Source organism: Toxorhynchites rutilus, chromosome 2 (assembly GCF_029784135.1).
Source record: "Toxorhynchites rutilus septentrionalis strain SRP chromosome 2, ASM2978413v1, whole genome shotgun sequence".
Taxonomy (NCBI): Eukaryota; Metazoa; Arthropoda; class Insecta; order Diptera; family Culicidae; genus Toxorhynchites; species Toxorhynchites rutilus.
The window spans coordinates 160,151,402-160,175,620 of record NC_073745.1 but is presented as its reverse complement, the minus strand read 5'-3'; the positions used below and the strand labels follow the sequence as shown (position 1 = coordinate 160,175,620).

The 24,219-nt window shown below is 37.0% G+C and overlaps 1 protein-coding gene across 1 annotated transcript in view; it reads right to left on the bottom strand.

The window, feature by feature from the left end:
- The window catches only part of LOC129764916 (zinc finger protein 226-like), a 57,628-nt gene extending 35,102 nt beyond the window's left edge, over positions 1-22,526 (bottom strand). The window contains exon 1 of the mRNA XM_055764562.1: positions 21,868-22,526. Coding sequence (XP_055620537.1) covers positions 21,868-21,875 — 8 coding nt within the window. The 5' untranslated portion in view covers positions 21,876-22,526. The remainder of the gene's footprint in view (positions 1-21,867) is intronic.
- Positions 22,527-24,219: the final 1,693 nt, after the last annotated feature.

Here is a 24,219-nt window from a genome sequence, read left to right as displayed (position 1 = left end):
TTTCAGGCTTTTATTTCAAGAGTTATTGGACGACAACAGTTAGGTGCGCACCTATGCCCCGCACTACTCTAGTGATAAAGGTTTGCTTCAAAATATAATTAAATCCGAATATACGGCCTTTACTCTTACGAGGCTGATCTTTCAAAAGATAATAAAAATAAACCAAAGGAATAAAAATAATTTTAAAAAACTCAAAAATATCACTCAAATATACAGGAGGAAAAAATGATTTTTCCTCTCAACTGATTTTCCCATTCAAAATACAGGATGTACCATTATAACCATTATAATAAAAAAACGTCATGTATAAAGAATGAAATTAATAGTTTGTTTCTTACACTTTCACAGTGAGTAAGAATGTCTAGTCCTATATTTTTACAACACAAATAAGAATGAGTCAATATCAGAATGGTTCATTTGTCCGGTGAATGTGCCAGCATCCTAATTCGAGCATCCTCAAGCGACATCAAAGGCACTCTCTGCTACACAATGAACTCGCCATTCTCCCTCTTCGACTATTAGCACTGTTCATAACAATAAAAGTTAAATTTGCATGACCAAATTGCTGCTTGTCACCGGCTCCACAGCTGCTGCAATGCGGACTCAAAAAGGAAAAAAAAGCTGGAAAAGCTCCCTCCCCCTCGGTCGCCCAGCCGGTGGAAAATTCGGAGGTGACTACAGCATTCTCTAAATGTATTTCCAATAAATCTGCATTAGCGTCATTTCGAAGCAATAAGAAGGAATGTTCGATCACTTGACTTTAGCGCAAGGAGTAAAAAAGTCACATTAGAGAGGAAAAGGAAAAGAACATTCTTCCATTCTCCGCCAATAAATTTAAATAGAAATTTACATAAAGCAATAAATGTGCTCAGGATGAGAAAAAATTCCTATGCAAACGATGCTGTTTTATTGTTGAGACTCTTGGCGGATAAGTGGCTGTAAAGAAGTCGAGTGCGTGTACTGTGGAAGGAAGAATTTTTGGAAGCATATTGTGACGAACGGATGTCCTATCAGTTCGGGGAACTTTATGCTTTGATGAAGCGGGGTTTTGGGGCCAGAACGTGACGGCTAGCTTCAACAGAAACACTCTCACACTACATCACTATAGTGCTGAAGCATACATACATACATGCGAACATAAAATTCCCCACGGTTAGTTGGAGGAGAGAAAGCATGCGTATTCGTTCGGTTTTTATGATTATTATGCTCCACCCGTCATCGGGCTGCCGCATTTACGCCCATACCCATGCCACGCAGTTCGGAAGCCACGGCGGGGAGAAGATGAGTTCGTGCGGGCGTGTTATGAATTCAAAAGTAGAAACCGATCGATCGCAACGTTTCGGTGTTGTGGCCACTCGCTCTGGCCAGTTCCAATGACGCCGCGTCAGAATGTGTTGAAAATGGCATAAATCAAAGTCAAGTGTATGCGGTGTGGCCTGTTTTCTTTGAGCACACGTACATTTTGTTTTTGAATGGGCCTGCAGTTGGAAGAAAATTACAATAATCCAACCAAGTCTTGGTTGAAGTGCAATCAATCGAAGGTTGAATCCTGCAATCAATTGATTGACATCGCACTCAACTTTTGCACAGATTTTTTTTTATTGTAACGTGAATGATAAGAGGCCATTCATAAAAATAATGACAACCTTAGGAATCTGCAAACCAGTAAGCGACGAATTGGCTAACAAGAGTTAAGTTGGCTATCATGGAACTATTCAAATTGTACCAAAAATTGTTCCATGTTCCTGGGTCTTCTGAAGAGCACCCGAAAAAGTTAAGTTGCACAGATTCCAATAATCCAATTGCCTTGGTTGAAGTGTGAACCAATAGACATTCACCCGAATGTGACAAATGTTCAAACATAAAATATTTGTTTATGGTGTCTTGTAAAAATCAATATACACTTTTTGTCTTTGACTTTCTGTAATTTCACAAATGTTAATGAAAAAAGTATTACTGAGAATCTGTAATTTACTGTCGTAGGAAAATATTACATATGTGTCGCAATTTTTTTAAATTAAAATAAAACAGTTCATTGCAGACCCCAGGGTGGTGTATTTCATGTGTAGTTTTTTTGGTGCGTCAGTTTGTTTTTTTGTATTCATTTATTTAGTAGGGAAAGGGTGATGAAGAAAGACACCTGAAGTAAATGTTGATTTTTTTTCTTGAATTTCACTAAAAAACATTTAGCTATCTCACTACGAATCGATAGTCTAGATCTCTGTTAATAATAAAAAACAGTTTCGGAGACAAAAAATGGATGACATTTAAAAAACAGCTAAGCCAGAGTTTTCCAGACATTTCAATTGGTTCATTGAACAAATGTTTCAGTCCGTCTTTTTCTGTTCATTCGGAAGCCAATTTTCTGACTTCCGTCATGGGCATCTCATAGACTCTCCTATCTAGGTCGAGAAGATGTCGATATTTACAATGATTCTGTCACCTCCGTTTGGATGTTCTTGTTCCTGCTGCTGTGATGAAAAAATTAGCTGTGATGAAAAATTACAATTTTTGAGGTGTCGTATGAGCGTTGTTCTTGGAATGTTGGAATTCAACGCAGCGGTGTTCACAGGGGACCCTTCCTTAACAGTTTTTTCCATCCGCTGGTTCGTTCATGACTTCCGGTTGCTCTTCCAAATGTAGTTAGTGGCCAACTGTTAAAAAAGAAGGCGACAATCAAAATGTTTCAAAACATCATGTTTGACTTTGCCATCGGTGGAGTGTCCATCTTTCCCGACTTGATTAGTTTTTTTTTAACATTATTACTTCTGGGACGAAAGGACAAAAAATACCCAAGAAATAGCTGGTTGACAATGAGAACTTCATTTTCTGGAGATGAAAATTTACATCGAATCGTTCTTTGCAGATCATTTTATGTTTTATTTACAATTTTGACAGAAGACCAGCTAGGTGCACACTTTAGTGTCCAAAGTATTGATACACTGTTTTACAAGTTTGTCTTCTTCTCTTCTTCAATGGCACTTATGTTCCTAGAGGAACTTCGCCGTCTAAACGTAGTATTACTTGCGTCATTTTTATTAGTACTTAGTTGAGATTTCTATGCCAAATATCACGCCTTGAATGCATTCTGAGTGGCAAGTTCTAGAATACGCGTGATCACAGTGCAAGTCGGAGGAAATTTCTTTGACGAAAAATTCCCCCGACCAGAACGGGAATCGAACCCGAACACCCGGCATGTTAGCTATGACGCTAACCACTCGGTCACGGGAGCACGTTTTACAAGTTTGTATATCCTTCAAATTTAAAATAAAAATGAGGAGCTTAAAATGATACACCCCTTTCATTTCTATTCATCGATTCCAACTTCTCTACATCGACTCCCTTTTTTTGGTCATAACTTAGCTGAAAACACATTCACAGCTGTATTTGACAATGTGGAAGATAGGTCAGAACCTCAGCTATCGAATTCTATAGCAAACTCAAATTGGTACGTTTTGGCAGATGAGTTATTAACTAAAGAAAAAGTTGATGAAGAGAAATCGATCAAGTCACTTACATCCCTTTTTTCTGAGACCCTCAAATCTAATACACGAGTGTCCGTTTTACCTGACTTCCCCCTACTAAGAAGGAAAATATATTAGTTTTCTTATATCCTCATTTATGTAATTATTTATTAATGTATCTATTCATTTATTCGGCTTAGTTTATTGATTGATTTGATTTATTTCAGCCGGCTTTAACTTTTCAGGTCATTCGCCGAAGGCTCAGGCTTTTTTAACCTTTTCGGTATTCCTGTCCATATTACGTAAAAGTAGGTAATAAATAGACCATTTTGCTATTTCAGTATCGTTGATTAATTTTTTAGAAAAACAAAATAAAACACTTTTGTTTCTAAACGGGTACTTTTAGGGTATGACATAAAAAATCCACTTCATGGTTTGTTTAAAAAAAATAAAAGCAAATAATGTATGATCAATGTCCCCCTGTGGTCTCGATAATCAACTAACAACGCATACTCTTCACTAAGTTCCGGAGGTGTTACGTCGATGTAAACATCGGCACTCATAATACCGTTGACCTGCGTTAAGTTTTCCACCCAGCCCACGAGAAGCAGCTTGGTTGTAGATGCCAGTCATGTAGGCCCTCGTCGCTCTTCTGCCACACTCAGAGTCCCCATTTCTTGTTAAACAGCTCGAACGTGGACGCGTCCGACCAAGTAACGCACTTCCCGAACTCCAGCTTTTTGGCGAAGTAGCTCTTCAGGTCCCGTTCCACCAAGTGTCGTCGAATGGTACGAGGGCCAGATCCAACCTTTCTTAAATCGCCCGAATGGTTGTTCGTTTGTGTTTCTTTACATCCTGGATGATCAGTGTGTCCATTCTTGCATCAGTTTTCGGTCCTCTTCCCGGTCGATCGGCCACGCTGCCAAACATCTGATGCTTCCGAATGACCAGCTGGGCCGCACCACGGCATACCCCATACCTCTCAGCAATATTTCGTTGATACTACTCACGCTGGAAGTAACACACAATCAAACTTCGGACCTGTGTTGGGATTTGCTTTCCACCTATTTTCAAGAAGCATCCTCAGCGTCAAAAACACGTCACTATGCACGGAAAATTGACTAAATAGCTACGAAAATTATATTTGTGTCAGATGTAAACAATCAGCTGACAAAACCGAGGGGTTGATGAAGAAACAGGTAAAACAAATTCACGCAAGTGGTTTTTTTTTAATTTGTCAAAAATCGACTTTCCAGAAACGAAAAACGATCGACTGTTAATTCATGTTTTTCAAGACATTTGGCAACAATTTTTTTTAAACCCCGATTTCATGTACTTCCCTCTTCCCTCTTTGACGTCTTTGCGACACTAGTATATAAAGTCCGATTGAGCTGAAATTTTGCATAGGGTATTTTTTCACGGGAATCAACAAGGAAAAATTCCATTGGCACTCTAAGGTATATGAATAGTTCATTTTTGTTTTGACGTAGGACTACGTCTTTCATTTATATACAGGGGTGTAATTTCAAAACTTTTAAAACCAGAAGTGTGGATGACTATTCGATACAGATTATTTACAAACGGTGGCATTGGCTATGGATTTTGTTACGGGAGAAAATCGACGACTAGCAGACGCGAAACTGGAATCGAACACTTCCCGACACTTTTGATAACTCGGCCGACCAAACACTTCACTTCACCATGTGAATTTCAGAACACTAGATTGTTTCACAATTTCACAATTTTACTTCGATTGTTTATTTTGTACTGAACCTGATGAACTACAATGATTTCTTCGCTACTGAATTTTTCACTTTGATGGTTCAGTTGCCACTGAACAATTTCACTACGATGGTTGATTGTACTGAACATTTCGTGCCCTATTTGTACGGTACACGCTACAGTAAACTCTATTGTTGCATTTTTGCTCGGGTATTCTAGAATATTCGCTATTAACAACTTTGTTTTATAGCAGGTTCGTTTCCATGCGTTCCTATCCTATAACAATGCGGTTGTTATTGTTTTGATTATACAATGTTATTGTTTACATTGTGATGAGTATTTGTGTTACCGAAGAGCCCCGATCGTTCGGGACGGAACGGGTAAGTACTTTTTGTTATGAATTATGCTTAATATTAGGCTGTCAAAAAAGTCCTGCGGTATTTTTTTTGAATTTTCATTTGTTCATAAAATTAGTTGCAATCATCTGTTTTAAGTCAAATATGCGCCGTTTTGTTCGATGACTTGTTCCCAACGAGGTGCCAACTTCATAATACCCCTGTTATAGAAGCTCGCTTCCTTATTGGCAAAAATCTCGGATAGCCAATTTTCTCAGGCCTCTTTTGTGGCTAACTTCTGACTACCTAGCTCGTTCGCCATGGACAAAAACAGGTGGTAGTCACTTGGTGCAAGGTCCGGACTATACGGCGGATGCAAAAGAACCTCCCATCCGAGCTCCCGGAGCTTCTGGCGCGTCACCAAAGAAGTGTGTGGCCGGGCGTTGTCCTGATGGAAGACAATGCGGCCTCTGTTTATCAAAGATGGCCTCTTCTTCATGAGTGCTACATTCAAGCGGTCCAGTTGTTGGCAGTACAGGTCCGAATTGAGCGTTTGGCCATATGGAAGCAGCTCATAATAGATTATTCCTTGACAATCCCACCAAACACACAGCAGAACCTTCCTGGCCGTTAATGAGGGCTTGGCCACCGTCTGAGCCGCTTCAGCGGGCTTCGAACACGACCGTTTGCGCTTCACGTTGTCGTAAGTGACCCACTTTTCATCGCCAGTCACCATCCGCTTCAGAAACGGGTCGATTTTGTTGCGATTCAGCAGCGATTCACATGCGTCGATTCGGTCAAAGATGTTTTTTTTGCGTCAACGTGTGTGGCACCCATACATCGAGCTTCTTTGTGAATCCAAGCTTCTTCAAATGGTTAATAACGGTTTGATGACTTATCCCCAGCTCTTGGCCGATGCTACGGCTGCTACTATGCCGGTCTTTCTCGGCTAATTCAGCGATTTTGTCGCAATTTTCGACGACAGGCCTTCCGGAGCGTGGCGCATCTTCGACGACCTCTACACCAGAACGAAAACGTTAAAACCATCGTTGTGCGGTGGAAATGGAAACTGTATCGGGTCCATAAACTGCACAAATTTTATTGGCAGCTTGAGATGCATTTTTGCCTTTGTCATAGTAGTACTGTAAAATATGTCGGATTTTCTCTTTATTTTGCTCCATATTTGCGACACTATAACTCACGAACGACTTAACCAAACAAAACACTGTCAAGGACTATATTATACCTTTCCAACAAGCTATAGTATGACTCGATACAATGAATACAACTAGAACTACGCGCTTACAACGACACCTCGCGGAAATACCGCAGGACTTTTTTGACAGCCTAATATAACAATATTTATATTTTTGCAGGTAATTGTTCCAGACGAAAAGGGTAAGTAACAATACGTATTATTTTATGCTCAATTCACTTTCTGATCCCTTTTCAAGGTGCGGATCCAGGATGCGTTGCGGATATGATAGTGTTGAAGTGTTTTAGTGTATGTTTTTATAGTTTTGTTTTTAGTTGTAATAAAGTGATTGAGAGATAAATGGGTGTTATCTTTCTTTTGTCCGATTCTTTGAACCGGATCGTAACAGACTTGATAGCGGAGAATACGAAATGTTTGATATGGTGTTGAGAATATTCCACCATATCAAAAAAACCATACTGTTTGATGAAAGCAGGAGTTTTAATATCATTTGTTGACGAATGCCACAATCGATCAATGATTCTAATTGGCGGGGAGAGGGGTATTATTTGTGTTGGATATTTTCGAGGAGAAATCGATTCCTCATTTGAGCGTTAATAATTCTTTTCCAGCTAAACGTAGCGGTATTGTTATCACTTTATTCGAAAAATGAAATGCCCAAGAGTTATATGATTATTTATTATTGACCCGGAAACTTGTTTCAATAGCTTGAAAATTGCTTCGAAAACAGGTTATTTAAATCGGTTTATAAGCTATGGCGCCCGCTCGGAAATCCATTTCGAGAGCGTCGTTTGACATTTGCTGAAGCGGATACGGTCTACTGATGAGCGTCGAACGACAATGAAGTGTCTTTGAAAAGGCAGGTGGAGAAGAAGTTTGGATTGAGTTTTTCCCAAGGGTTCTTCTCAGGGCTAGAGACGAATGAACTGCAAACGTTTAAAGACTCTATAATTCAACATGGAGAAGAAGACGAAGAGGATGAAATCCTTTTAATTGTGATTGCGGAGCAACATGAGAATGTTCTAGCTAGCCCTCCAATCACTATGCTCTTCTCTTCCAATCCTATTTGAGGGGCTTAGAATGAAAGGGGTGTAAGTGATTTGTTCGATTTCTCTACATCGACTCTCTCTTTTGGTCATAACTTCGCAGCAAACACATTCCCAACTGTTTTCACAATGTGGAAGGTAGGTCAGAACCTCATCTATCGGATTCTATAGCAAACTTAAATTGGAACGTTTTTGCAGTTGAGTTATTAACTAAATAAAAAGTTGATGAAGAGAAATCGATCAAGTCACTTACACCCCTTGCATTCTAAGCCCCTCATTTCTTTTCTGCAGCCGAACTGAACGGAGCCGCATTTTTTGGTGAAAGTAGCAGTTCTACTATCAAATGCTCACGAATGCCGCTATCGACCGATGATTCCAAATGTAAACAAATCGAGTCAATGGATACACCCTATAAGTTTTCAAACATTGAATGTATTGAAAAAACAATCGTTCAAGTATCTATCCTCTTCATCTTTTTATCACCGGTAGAAAAAATTCCAATGTACAGATTTTTGTCGTGCAACGTAATTTTTCCAATGTACAACGCGATCAGTCAAAACGTCCAATGTAACATTTTTCACTCTGAAGCTTCAACTTTAAACTAGAATCACGTAACAACAGTTACGATTGGTTTTTCAGAGTTATTGTTGACTGTTAGTGGTAAAAAAAAGTGATAAAGCTCTATTCGTTTTAAAACAATTCGCGGAACAAGGTTCCGGTCTTCAGCTTCGTTTTTCTTGTGTTGGCATAAATGTTACATTGGATCTTTCCAAAAGTTACGCGAGATATATCCCAATTCTAAGTTCTAATATGAACGACAGCAGAAAAACTGTTTTCTTGTGGTTTTTTCTTGTTGGTGCATTTATTGCTCAATACTCCGCTGAGTAGCTGTGGAACAAAAACAAAAGTCAAATCTCCTCCGGGACCTTATTGTGGTACTTCGTGTTTGCGCTCATCTCTATATTGTTTGATCGCAAAAAGACGGACAACGGTCACGGACATGCGAGAACATTCAACCAGCTTTTCAACCATCCGTCACATACTTCAAGCTGGAGCAAATATTCGGTAATATATAATTGATTTCACAAAATCAATCAAGAAAGCCCAAGTGATCGATCGATCGATTCGGAGCTGCTGATCGGAATAGTGTCGTTCAGCAGGTTTACGTGTAACAACAGAAAAACATGTATCGCTCTGCACAAAGCATAAACAGTGGAGAATCCTCTGCTCCCACCCCCCTGAATACTACACAACGCGAACAGTACGCAACGGGTGATCACAAGGCAAGTGGAATGGAAGGAGCGAAATGTAAGGAATGGGACATTCAATCGCAGCAAAAACAATCTTCTCAAATAAATTAGTTATATGTATGCCGTTTCTTTTGACAGAAATTTTCCCGGTGCGTCACTCGCGGTGACACATGGTTGAAACATGCATAGATGCCGTACAAATATGTAGGTACTAATGAAACAATTTATTGTAGTGTCAGACGTACTGAAAAGTCCCGGTATTCTTCAACAGATGGTGCCACTAAAAATGAACAAGATTCATTCCGAGAGGTTCATCTTATGTGTGAAGTTTCATGATATTTCGATTATTTGTTCACAAATTACAATTGTTTAAGTGTCACTATCTGAGTATATTCGTATAAAAAATAGAAAATCAGAAATATAGTATTTTGATCAAACATTGTTCTTTAATGGGGAAACCCCTTAACAATCAATGCAGTTGCTGACGAAATGTTATTCCACTTCTGCTCCTTCGAGAACAACAGTTTATTGGTGGTTTAATGAATTTAAAAAAGCACCGCAGATGCACATTGTTCCAATAGAGGTTATGCATTCAGAAATCGTAAAACAAATGCGACAACTTATTTTGAACGATCGAGAAGTTACGAATTTTGAACGATCGTGAAGTTACGAAGTGAAGTTACGCGAGCTAGCTGAGGCCCTTCTTCTTCTTCTTCTTCTTGAATGGTGTTAACGTTCCATGTGGAACTTTTGCCGTCTCAACGTATGCATTAACTAGTGTCATTTATTAATACTTAGTTGACATTTCTATGCCGAATAACACGCCTTTAATGTATTCTGGAGTGGCAAGTTCTAGAATACGCGTGACCACAGAGCAAGTCGAAGGAAATTTCTTTGATGAAAAACCCCCGGACCAGAACGGAAATCGAACCCGAACACCCGGCATGATAATGTGAGACGTTAACCACTCGGCCACGGGTGTACTAGCTGAGGCCCTAGCCATTTCAAAAGAACAAGTGGGATACATTTTGCAAGACATTTGGACATGAAAAAGCTATCTGTGCGATGGGTGCCGCGTTTGCTGACCTTCGCCCAAAAACAGCGGCGCGTTGATGATTCAACAGCCGGTTTGGCGTTGTTAAAGCGTAATCGAGGACTTCTTTCGACGTTTTTTTGACAATAGATGAAACGTGGATCCATTAGTAACACTCATGAGTCCAATAGGCAGTTTGCAGAGTGGCACTGAGGCATATTCTGAAGATTTATATGTTTTGTAACTAGGATTGGGCGATCTTTATAAAAAGATCGATCTTATTGAATCGATTTTCCAAACGTCGTAGGGATCGATCCACTGATTAAATCGGTACCAAAGAATCGATCTTTGCTAAATCGATCTTTGTCGAATAAATTCTTGAAAAATTATTTTGTTTTTCGATTTATCTGCCTGTTCTATATGAATGTCGTCTGTTCTTTGAACAGATTTGATATTTCTATTCAAATATCAAAAGCATTTTGTTTTGTTTCTCAGCATGAAGACCATGGCCACAGGGCATTCATCTTGTGTCGTGAGGTAGTCGTTTTATTAAATAAATTAATAAAAAAAAATATCAGATATTCAACATCCGCTCAGAACTCAGCTGACAATGATCCCATAAAAACTTTACAAAAGTCAATAACTAATTTCTCTCAAAGAAATGCTGCTGACAACATGTGTCCGGAATTTGAAGCAAAAATCACAGCGTAGTCAAAAAAATGTTCAAATTTTGAGCAAATATAATATGATTTTGTGGATTTCGGTAATTCATAACTTGCATGAATGCCTTTTTATTCTATTGGAATGGTACTGCTTGATGCTTTGCTATAGCATTATTTTCTAATAGTTGGTGTTATCCTCGTAAATGCTTAAGTGTTCAGATGTCGATGCATTACGATAATCAATTCCTTTTAATTCTAGCACTGATTGCAGAATATGCTTTTGTTTCTCCTACACCTTAGGGGTAATCACTGCTCCTCAAATGATTTTCTTTTTCTTTTTTTCTTAAGGACTATTTTACTCTAGTTAAAACAATAGAGAAATGGGTTTGGTCAACTCAAACGTGGTCATACAAATCTTAAAGACGATCAACGTTTCCAAAAGTGCATCAGCATAATAAATTATAACAAAACACAGAGCATGGTTTGGGAAGATAGCCGCTGAACTGAGAGATAGTCAACGAAAGCGCTAAGGATCTCACCAAGCTGTATGTTTTGGCTGAAATATTAGATTTCACATCACTTTCAAATCTGACTTCCTCAGCAACATTTTGAGTTTTTATACACGATAAACAAGATTTTGTGTGTCGTTAAAATATCATACAAATTTATAATTCCTTATCGCAAAATATTGGACCCGCATTTTTTAATTTTTTCATTAAGTCGTCCATTTCCATTTTCGAGTGGTCCGAAAAATCTATTTTTCCTCTTCTTTACAAAAATGACTTTATTGAATTCATAACTTTTGAACTACTTGGCCGATTCAGATGATCGACATATCAAATTGAAACCGATGAGCTAGTCTTCTCTGGGAAAATATTACACTTTCAAAAAAAATAGGATTTCGTTTTCATAATTATTGAATGTATTTGTTTTTTATAGTTTAAAATTAATTTATTGATTGTATTTATTATTGATTGTATGATTACTTTTGTATCTCATAGATTGATTAGATTGAATTTAGATAATAAATACTTTCCGGGCTATAAGGAATATCGATACACATTTTGATTAGATTCAATATTTTGATAAGAGATAGTTATGGTTTCCAACTATGAAAATGACAGGTGCGGAATAAAATTAGCTCATCTGTTATATTTTTCATTAGGCTACCTTAAGCGCAACCAAAACATATTAACTTTGAAAAATCATGACTCAAAAAAACTATCGAAAAAATATAGCGCCCCCTATCTTTGACCATTCTTCTGTAGGAGCATTGTACCACTGCGACCATTAGTTTGATCTATTGTACTGAATATCTTTGACCATGTAAACTATTCGAAAAACAAATACAATTAAGGATTACAAAAAAAAATTTCGAGCCATGTGTAATATAGTAGCTCATTGGCTCCAATTTGATATGTCGATCATCTGAATCGGTCCAGTAGTTTAAAAGTTATGACACTTCGAACAATTCATTTTTGGAAAAAAAAAATGAGAAAAATTGATTTTCTGAACCACACTTAAATTGATACGGGCACCCTAATAAAGAAAAAATACGGATGACAAGGAACAAGATACAAAAACTGTGAGCCGCTATATCGGTTTGGCATGGAATGGCTCTATCTGTAACATATATAAATTTTACAAATTGAGCATAAGCTCAGAATGAGTGATGTGAATGCGGTACTTCGGTAGTTCGAATGGGTTCATAAATCTATCAAGAAAATATTTTTACCAGCTTCTTTCAATAGAAAAGAAAAATTGTTTAGATATTTCCACCAAACGGTAGTTTATAATTGTTCAGTATGATATCAATGATGTAATATCAATTGACGTAATTTTTTTTTCAAAAAGCCTCAATTTCAACCCTGTGTCCGCACGATTTCGCGAACAAGAATTTTCCAACCTCCGCATTGTATTGAACGCTACCCGTTTGTGTGTGTGTTTCGGTGTGTTTTTTTTGTGCAAAATAATTATGAAATTACAAGCTGAGAGTTCTGTGACCGCAAGAAATTGGGCCGTTGCATTCGGTCGTTGCGCATCTCTCTGAAACACTTGCATTTCAGCTGAGTCCAACTGTGGTGCGTCTAGACCCCCGACCATATCACCCCGGTCGACCAGCGGAGCCGGCGTGTGTGATTGATATGGAGAACGGAGCCATCAGCAGCAGCAACCAGAAGCTGAGAGCGGAGCGACGAGACATGAAAACACATGCAACAAGAAATATCTAGATTGTAAAGGTGGAACATGATAAGAGCAAACGACAGTAGTTTCACGGCACAAAAACTGGTCCGCGGTGATTTATTTGATGATTGTATTTTTGCCGCCGCCTTCGGTGAACCGCGCGGGACTTTGGCTGGCTGCGTCTGGAAGTTTGCTGAATATATTAACAGTTGAAATTAAATGGATGGTAATTGAAATTACCACATGACGCAGTTTTTTTCTTGCTCTGCGGGTTGATTGATCCTTTTGTATAATTTGCGGAACTTGTTTAACTCGAAAATACTGGACTAATTATATTTGTTTGTAATGAGAAAATGACATACTTTTTAATGTGACAAACAGGCTTTCGTTTTTTTTTGGAAAGAAGATTTGATTGTACAAATCATATATTTGAAAGAAATTAATCCCGATGAAACGCAATTAGACATAAAGCACACATGCCATTGATGGTTTTCGATGTAAGTAGTGATGCCCGAACCGAAATCATGCCATACATCACCCCTTCACCCTTATTTTCCGTTCACAGCGAACACATACTTAAAATTATTTATGAGTTTAATCCGCAATTTAATAACTTAAAGTGTCTCCCCCTGGGGGAAAACATATGCCTTAAGAGGCTTAATCTGGTACACATGATCCGCAAAAGGACCACAATAAAAAGAGGCAGGCGGCCGAAAAAAGGGTGATTCACAGGCTGAACACCAACCCCTTGTTTTGCGGTTGTAATAAAAAAGATTTGTGTTTTTTCATGTGCGGTGGATTCGGAATCACAAGTAAAAGATTAGAAGAAGCTCTGGAACTGGGCAGATATGTGACATACACTCCTAATTAGGATGATTGGGCAATTTAAAAGTCATACTGAACACGGTCAGATTTGCCACACAGTTCTGAGAATATGTTATATTTTTATACATTGAAAATCACCACGTCAGACATTACGATACCTTTCAATCTGATTCAAAAGTTATTAGAGCCAACGATCCCATATTGCATTCTTTAAATGGCTGCACAAAAAAAATCGAACGAAGCGAGAAAAGAATCAAATAATGATCCGACTGTGATGAATTCGGCGTTGGCTCATGTGAATGCATTTTTCGCAATCTTTCGCTGCAGCATGTCACCGGTGCACGGTTCCCCCTAATCAAGTCTAAATCAATATGATTCGGATACAATTTGAGCAAATGTGACGGTGATCAAACTCCGGATGTTGTCTTAGACTTGTGTATCGAACATCATGTGTTGTATAAACGCACACGGTTTGGTTGTCCGAATACACTACTCACTCGATGTAGCGAACATTCTCAATTTCATGGCACTGATTAACACTAGAACTACCAACCGGTCAAAATAAGTTTGATCGCAAAATTTTGTATTGAAATTATTTTTTATATTTTTTAATGATGTTATGACTTTTTTTTAATTCATGTATTGATCAATTTTATAAATTATTTTTGTCTCTCACTTCAAAATTTTCTGATATGTATATGTGGTATACCTATTTCTACCGACCGGTCAAAATGACCGGTCGTGGTTTTAATGTTTCTGATACCAAAATTGCTTAGAAAAAACGTCAATCAGCCACAACGGTTCCAGCCAATCAAAATTTCCGGAACAATCACTGCTTCTAAACCACAAAATTTGGGAAATTTTAAATTTTTGTAATATGTCATGATGCAATTTAATTTCCTCATTGACAGTTGTTGTATACGGTAGAAATAGGTAAGGTTGAAATTAGTGCAGTTTAAATACATACAATATTGTGGACAATTGGGTTGATTTAAAAAAAACAGTTATTGTAGTTTGCAGTGTAAGTAAGTTGTGAATATTTGTATTATATTTGTATTATTTGTATTTAACAATTTTCTGAATATATATTTTTATCTAGTGATAAAACTATAAACAAAAATGCCGATATGCATATCTAGAGCGTAACAGATTCAAGAGAAGACTTTTCTGATATCGATCAAGGTGTTTATGTAATTAAATTCTAAAAATTTGACAAGTATCTGAAATATAGATGATCAATCATAAGAAAAAATGTTTGTTTCCTCAGAGAGCAAAAGTGAAGAGAATCAATTTACGTAGACCAAGAAGAATGTTTATACTGTCATCTTCGGATGAGAATGATCATCAACAAGATGAAATTTCTGCTGATGGAACTATCTGCACAATAAGTTGAATGCACTCCAGAAAGGATATAAATAAACATCATTTTCAAAGTAATAATTCGAGCGGTGGAGTTTGTGTGTATATGTGAGAATACGTGATTATATGTGTGAGTATTATCACGTCATTATATGTGTGAATATCCATCTTTCCACAAACGCATGAACACGAGAGTTACGAATCGTTTATTTGGATATATCATTTTGTAATTTTGGTACAGTGTGCGATGGAGTGTTACTCTAATTTACTCCAAACTTTGATCGATCGGCTAGAAAAAACGGCTGAATGTATCAATATGAAATGTTCACAGGAGTTTATGCTAAAAATTTACATGCTAACATTCAAATTTACTGCAATATTTGCAAAATTACAGAACATTTTCTATTTATTTTTTTTTATCTTCGCTTATTTTCCGTCGGCCTATTTCCGCCCCTTCAGTGCCAATCACCGACATCAGGGAGGCGACTCCACCTGTTCCTACCTATCAGACTCAACAACTCATGAGCCGGGCCAACTTCTTTTACTTCCCCTCTGAAGGAAGACGTAACCAGAGATTTTTCGCCTCATAAAATCCCAACGACGCCAGCTGGGATTGAACCCAGGCCGATCGGATTATGAGGCTGTTACGCTAACCACACAACCACAGGCGCCGTCAACATTTTCTAAAACACTATAAAAAACGTAATTTTGACACGTAATTTTTTAAAATTACTGCAAAAAATTCAAATTATTTTTTTCGTCAAAGCAACAAATTAACTTTATACTAAATTTATTGGAGTGTAAGCGGTAACTTTTCATTCAAACAAAACATATCTTTGTATGTAAAGGTCCTACATGAACGTTATAGGAATCAAATAAAAGCTGTTTAATAAGATTAATTGGATCTGTTGCTGAATCGGTTAGCAAAAAATTGTGTTAGTCTTCAAAAAGTTAGAAAAAACAGAAAGAAATCGTATTACTTCCTGATATTTTTGTCCTCTACATCTACATACACCCAGATGAAAATAAAAAAAAATTCCATAGCATATTCCAAAACAAGAAAGTTTAAGCTTCAAAATGATATGCATCTCATCTTCATACGTTGATTTTTCAAGAAGTAACAGCATTTCAAAAATCCCTTTGCACTTTGCACTCTCTTTCGCTAACTTTTTTGTCGAGTATATATCTGAATAAAAATACAAATTATAATACTATATTTTATGCAAATGGATGTATTTATAATGTTCTTGCAATATTAGAATGAAATATATTTTATTCTCTGTGAAAACATTTTCAAATTCTTATATTTTGATAACTAAACATCACACCGGTCAAAATGATCGGTTTGGTAGAAATAGATATATAACAACTGTCGGTAGCTCTACTGTTAAGTCTGATATACATTGTAGCTTTTGTAATAATACATATTGTTTCAGCAATTAATTCAAGCAATGTATTAAGCAGCACCGTTGTCTTGTTTTGACATTTAGCAAATAATTTCAACATGAAACGAAACAAGTTTTAAGAATTTAATTGACTGAATTTCTATTTGTGAAGCTCTGCTAAGACGCAATGAAATCGATTCATTTCTGATCCAAACCATCACGGGTGATGCAAAAATAGATAAAACTCATGATCTTCTACGAGTTGTCTTGGAATAATGCCAAAACTCATGTTTCTTTGACATCCCGCCAAAAATTCTTAGAAGTTGGCTGGGATGGATAGTCCACCTGCTATCATCAGATATTGCGTCTCCTAATTATCACTTTTTCAGGCCGCTAAGAATAAAATATTTAAGTTCAAGAATTTCCACTCATTGGACACAGTTTTTTGATGACGAAACAAAAACGTTCTTCGATAATGTATTTTGAAAGTTGCGTGAAGGATGACGAAACATTGTGGAACAAAACTTGGGGGGCACATAAAATCGAATAAATGTATGTCTTAAATATTTTGCTTCTGATATTTTCCTAAAAATTGGCATGATTATTCCAAACAACTCAATGTATCCCAAGATTTATGAAGTTGAACGAAAAAAGATAATCGGTAGATGAGACGCGGAAACTCATTATTGAAGCTCAGACGAGGAAATATTTTGCAATAGTAAACTGGTCTCAACGGGATGATGAATTTACGGATCAGCTAAGTGAACGGCATCAGATATGAGACACTGACTTACATCTATGAGATCGACCGGCAATTTTGAAGTTGAACTCGCGAAAACTACATAGTACAACACAACATGTTTATATCTTCAAAAGCATGATAATATCCATATCGATTTTTATACAGCTGCTGTCTTATTTCGAGACTCAGTTTTTCTTCGATGATTTCCAATAATTAAATTCCAATAACGAAACATTTGATTTCATTGTCTGATTTTCTTAAAAACTCTAACAGTTCAACCAGCTTGCGTCGGTTCATGATAGAAAATGTCCGAAATTATATTCATATGCTTTGCTATAACGCAAATATAATATTTTATAACGTGATCAGAACGTATTTTTGTTCATTTTATTTGTTAATGACGTTTATGTATTTTTTAACAGTGTTAAGGCGTTATCTACGCAAAAGATATGAATCTGTATATGGAAATAAGCAATGAAAAGGAATCTCAAACATTCAAAAATGAAGATAATATTTTTTATAATTGGTGCACTAAGAGTTTATTACAGTTCAATGTTAGGAAATGCACTTTGATGACTTTTACAAGAAGAAGAACACTATTGAACAATCAACCCATCAATGGATGTCAACGAGTAAGAGACTGAGGCGTGGTCTTAGATTCGAAACTTACCTTCGTTGATCATTACAATACAATCATCCATAGAGCAAATACAATATTGAGCTTCATCAAACGCTTTAGCTACAATTTCCACGATTCGTACACAATAAAAACATTGTATATTACATACGTCACATCAATTCTCGAATACTGTATTATTGTATGGTCCCCTACATAACTTCTCTCGGAGACTTAATTGAATCTGTACAAAAACATTTTTTTATTATTTACACTTCGTAAACTAGGCTGGTCTTCATATTAGGATTGGGCGATCTTTAGAAAAAGATCGATCTTGGTGGATCGATTTTCTAAAAGGCGCATGGATCGATTCACTGATTGAATCGGTACCAAAGAATCGATCTTTGAAAAAGAGAATGCCCTTTTTCCAATTTACTTACTTGTTCTATACAAGTATTGTCTTTTCCTTAAACATGAAATAAACATTTCACATTTCTATTCAAACATAAAAAAACATCAAAAACATCAGTCTGATTCACAAAAAATCACACAAAAACATTGAAAGCCCAGGAAAAAATGCATTTTCCAGAGCATTCATCTTGAACCGTCATGGAATTATTTAATTAAATAAATTAATTGAAAATTATTATTAGAAATTCAACAAACCGTTGAATCCAATCGTATCATATTCCTGGCATTTAGTCGAAATCTTGCTAGTAATCCCAGTTCTAGAAAAGAACGCTCAGCTGGACCTGATGTCATCATCCCATCTCGTCACATTTTCACTGTCAGCCTAGTGAATGTAATGGTGTAAATATAACTTGTGACCACTTGTTTTGTAATGACCAAACTTACAAAACTGCTTCTCCTAAATTTACGACCACTAATATGACAACCTTGAAAGGGATCCAATGTTTGTGAAATTTGTCAAGTGATTTTTGGTGAGAATCAATGTTTACTGAAAACAAATTTACAAATTTATTTTCTACGGCCAAAAAGATCAGAAAGATAGCAAAGACAAGATCGATTTTCGCGATTTTTTGGAGTAGGAAGAATCGGTCCGAAAAATCGGAAATCGGAGAGAAAAAGATCGATCTTCTAAATATCGATCCATGATTGCTCAATCCTATTCACTATTACTAATATGACATCCTCGAAAGCTATCCAAATGTTGACATTATATTCATAAAACTTGTCAGGTGGTGAGATTAAAATCGATGCACATTGAAAAAAAGATCGAAAAAATCGAAGGAAAAAGATCGATTATCTGAAAATCGATCCAAGATCGTCCAATCCTACTTCAAATCATTTCCCTCCATATAAGGCACGTTACATGATAAAGGGTGTGTCACATCAAATTGCATCACGGAAAAAACGCTGTAGAAATTTAATTTTTAGGAATTATATCTTCAGCTTTCGCTTATAATCAGATAAGAGTGTATAGATCACGTTGGCCATGCTTCACTGTCAATTTTTCGTAAATTTGGAAAAATGTCGCCGAACGAAAAAGAGCGTCGTGAATTAATCCTGTGCACTCATTTCGAGAATCCGGAGTTGTCACATCGGGACATCGGTAAGATGCTGGGAATCGTCCAATCCACGGTCAGCAGAGTACTAAAACGATACTTCGAGAACCTAACCATCGACCGGAAGGTGAAGAACGGCAAAAATGGATGCTCCGTCAGTGAAAAAAGATCACAAGCGCGTAGTTAAGCAGGTTAGACGTGATCCGAGAAGTTCGGTCCGGGATGTCGCCAATAAGCTGAATTTGTCAAGTTCATTCGTCCAGCGGACCAGCGGACCAGCGGGAGGGCCTGCGGATTTCTGTTCAAAAAAAATTACAACCTGACGTTGTACAGAACCTTATGGACGGGGTAAAGAGGAAGGTGCGAGCATACGGGCTTGGGCTCGAAGTATGAATAAAAAGAAAATGCCAAAAGTTGTTTAATAGTTTTTATTTTACTGTCTAAAATTTTCAAAAGGATCGGTCTACTGGGCGAATTTCTACAGCGTTTTTTCCGTGATGAAATTTGATGTGACACACCTTTTAATCAATATGAAAAGCTCAAAAGAACGTCGGAATTCTGCCATGATTCTATTTATTATTGACATCATATCACAGCGAGTGGACTCAGAATAAATATTAGGAAACCTAAATTTTCACGCACCCATTAGGCACCGGAAAATCTCTAACATTTTGTACATAGATTATCGAAGAACGAATTATGCCAAATATAGTCCTATTAATCGTATGATGAGCCTCTGTAACAAACACAGTGAAATAATTGATGCAACCATGTCAAGGTCAATGCTTAAAGACTATCTGAATAGAATAAGATATAGTTAAATTTCACTGTAATATTTGGGCAGCATATTTAGTCTACGCTGGTTTGACGAAATAAATAAATAAATAAATAAAAAAATTTTTGAATATGTAACTTGTTAAAATCCTCTTTTGAACTAAACGGATAAATTATCCAGCTAGCTTTCTGTAGTTCTAAGTAAGTAGCTTTAAGTAGTATTAAGGATGTATCGGTCTACAATAATTTGATGTCAACAATTAAATAAATAAATGGAATTTGGGAGAAAACAAACAGCAATACGGGTTGTTGTTACCCAGAGTTGTTCAAAAAATTGAGAAGAAACCGCTACTTTCAATTATTTTTATTTTTTTCATGTAAAAACATAAGAGAAAGAATGCAAACAAACATAAAATTGAATTTAGGTGCAATTCAATTATTTTTCCGATCATTTTGACGTAGGACTACGTCTTTTATTTATATACTGGGGTGTAAGTTCAATGTTTCGAAAACGAAAGCGTTACGCCGGAGAACGAGATTTTGAGCGTTAATAGCTCCTAAACACTTCATTCGAAAGATAAAATGTCTACGCGTTATCTGCTTGTTACTTTTTGATCCAAAAACTTGTTCCAATAGCCCTAAAATTGCTTTCAAAACAGGCTATTGAAATCACACCAATTGGTATACAAGCGAGTACCGCTCGGAAATCCACTCAGTTACGATTGCGCAACGACTGAGGTACGATCGTTGGAATGGATGGATGTTTCTCTAATACCGACTTCAAAACCATGGAGCCTGTGGAAATCGGCATAGCAATTTAGCACAGATTCAAAACCATGGAACCTGAGGAAATCGACATTGCAAAATTGATGCAAGCTGCGGGTACTTTTGTACTCGCTTGCGTTTCTGGAAATCGGAAAGTTTTCTAATCTAAAATATTAGACCCGATTTTTTGTTTTTTAACCCGGCAAACTTCGTCCCACCCAAAATAGATTTTTGTTATCAATACCTTCAAACTTGCACGTTTTCTTATTAAGCGAATGTCCATGGGTCCAATGGCAGTACTTCTACCAAAACTCGTAATTATAATATCAAATTATTTTCAGACACAATTCATGTTCAATATTTTGCAATCACTTGCAAATAACATGTTTCTCCCTAACATGGAACATAATAAAACATAATAAAATGATGACATCTCAAATCGGACGATTCCTTCTTCGAGTTTTGCGCTTACCCCTTTGCTTGATAAGTTCTCGAGTCATGCAGAAATTTTAGTTCCATTCGATTTTAAACAGAAACAAGCCTAGTGATACAAAATCAGTAATATGACACGTTTAAATCAACACGTGTTCTGAGAATTAAAATGAGAACATTAAAAATTAAACATTCTACCTGATCGTATGTACTTGTCGTGCGAACTACATATATTTCTCACCCAGAGTCGCAGCAGATTATTGACAACACATAGGGCATTTGTCAATTATGAATGAATTAATCAGGATGCGGTTTTCGATGGCTTTGAGTACTAACTACCATCATTATGCAAAGTCTTCTTGTTTTCATGCAGAACTTTAACTGGTTGATGCTTCTCAGATTTATTTTAAAATTGTTCTTGAATGGAATAATGTCGACAACTGCTCAAACGATTCTGTATTTCTTCACAGCAATATTCCACGTCGCATCTTGAAGCCACCGAAAGATGAAGATATACTCAGCGGCACTTACGTGTTCATGGTTCGCTCTCCGCAAGTAATCGAATATTCGAACGGTTCCGAGCCTTGTAATTTCTCGTGTCTGCTGACACGCACGAGTTGGATTGAAAATCGTTGATCACAGGTTGTGGAGGCCGCTTTATGGTCGCGCAAATCCGTCTGCTCCGTGTGCGACCTTCGACTGGGAGAACTCCGCGCCGAACACAATTGGCCGGGCTGGGCCGCGTTCGATAATGGTCGCTAGAATTAAATCACGCCCCTGCACAAGCTTCCATCATGGATCCAGCCGCATATACACACTTGTTCGTTCGCTCGCTTATATTTTAGGTACGTGCACTTATATAGCTGAAATTTCTTTCAATTTGCAGTTCCGTCACGTCATCCGAAATGAGCGAGCTGAATATGAATGAGGATTAGCCTTCCTTTCTCCGACCGACACACTCTACACCCGCACTTACTGTATTTCGATCACGAAATTTTCCTCTGTTTGAAATGTAAACCTCTGCTATTTGCTGGCAGACAAAAAATCACTTCATTCCTTTTTTTATTAAATTTCACATTTGAGTATGAAAACTTTCTTGCACTTATTGATAACACAACACGTCAACACGGATAAGGAGCAACACTGCCGCAAATAAAAAATAACACCCTCCAAGATCGCGTGCTTCTGCTGCGACTGCCGACAGAAGAATGAAGAAGAGATCCTCATTGGCCATGCAGCACACGGTAACCCGTGCCATACTTGATTCTTGCGCTGGACATGTATGCGAGCCCAAACAGACAATGCCTTCTTTTCCGGGGTGGGGATGAACTGCGCATGTGTAGAGTTTTGTTTACATTTTTTTTTAGTCGATGCCGGCAGTTCGACCACGTGGGACAGGTTTCAGGATCGGCGAGTTAAAAACCGATAAATTCCACTATTAGACCCTGATCACGATCTCGCTTGATTGATTTGTTCTCTCTAATGGATTTCCAATGCGTAATACAGAATGCAACATTTTTCCCACTTGGATCTGGGCTCAAAATACAGAGCGAGTAGATTGAATTCATACGAACAGCGGTATGCTGTCAAATGCTGTGCAACAAGTTGATTGGGTGTGCCTCTAGGAAGCAGCAAGAATTTGCAGCCAATCGTTGTCTGCTTTTTGGTAAGATTTTTCATTACATTTAGACCAATCAAAAGCGCAGGATTTAAGAGGGGAAGCAATTGTGATTTCCACACTGGCTCATATGGTCGTTCGCTTTCGCGTGTCGACTGAATATGGTTAATTTGCATGTGCTGTGCGATTGTTGTGTGATATAAGTTTTCTACGATGATTTATAGATGATTTAATTCATTCAATTTCATCGCTTTTAGGATATGAAGCACATGGTTGTTATTAGAAGTTTTTGTTCTACGAGAAATGAAAAGTTACAAGTAAATGATGTTTATTAGTTTATGGTTGTATGACAATGTTATTTCCTTATATAATATTTTTTACAATAATATAGATGAAAAAAAAAGTCACAGTCACAGTTCGGGAGATGAACACTTCAGTGTCGTTTTTTGAGTTATAAACAATGAATAATGCAACACTGCGAATTGTACAAATTTTGTGCCTTTAGAAAATGTTTTTTTAACCTATGATCAGTGTACTTTTAGCGTATTTTTACAATGAAGACACTCACAATGACGCGTTATTTCATTAGCATCGTTATATCTGAGGAACAACTATCTATCAAACCAGAATTGACCATTCCATGAGGTTATGCACCAAAGAAAATTCAAATCAAGTTTAAGGAGAAAATTGAAAACTTTATCTGAATGAGCACTGGTTATAATATAAATTTTTTGAAACACATTCAATTTTTATGCACCAACCTTTGAGAGGAGCGAGTTCAAAAAACCATATACAGCGCGGACTCGATTATATACAGTTTTTGATTTCTTTCCCCTGTATATAATCGAATCCTGTATATAATCGAGTCAAGAAAAATTTGTGTTATTGGTTTTTTTTTGCATGTATTTTTTGTTTATGAATATTAAAGAGGAATTTGGGTTTTGATTCAACCCCTTAAAGTCAGAAAACACCTTTTCCTTTTCTTTCAGAAGGTGATACACGATCATATTTGATGAAAAAAAACCTTCTACGCATATGTTCGAATTTCAACAATGACAGAGTTATAGAACTTTTTTTTTTGTTTCGGACTCTGTTGCTTCAAACTGGCTCTACATTACAAAGTACGCTACAGAAGACGATTTGGTTGCGTTCATTTGAAAGATGAGAAAATTTGGTACAGGATATAGTAGTGGAACATCTAAATAAGTGGATTTTAATATCATTTTGGAAGTGAAAAACATAAAAGTTAATTATTTTTGATGTGT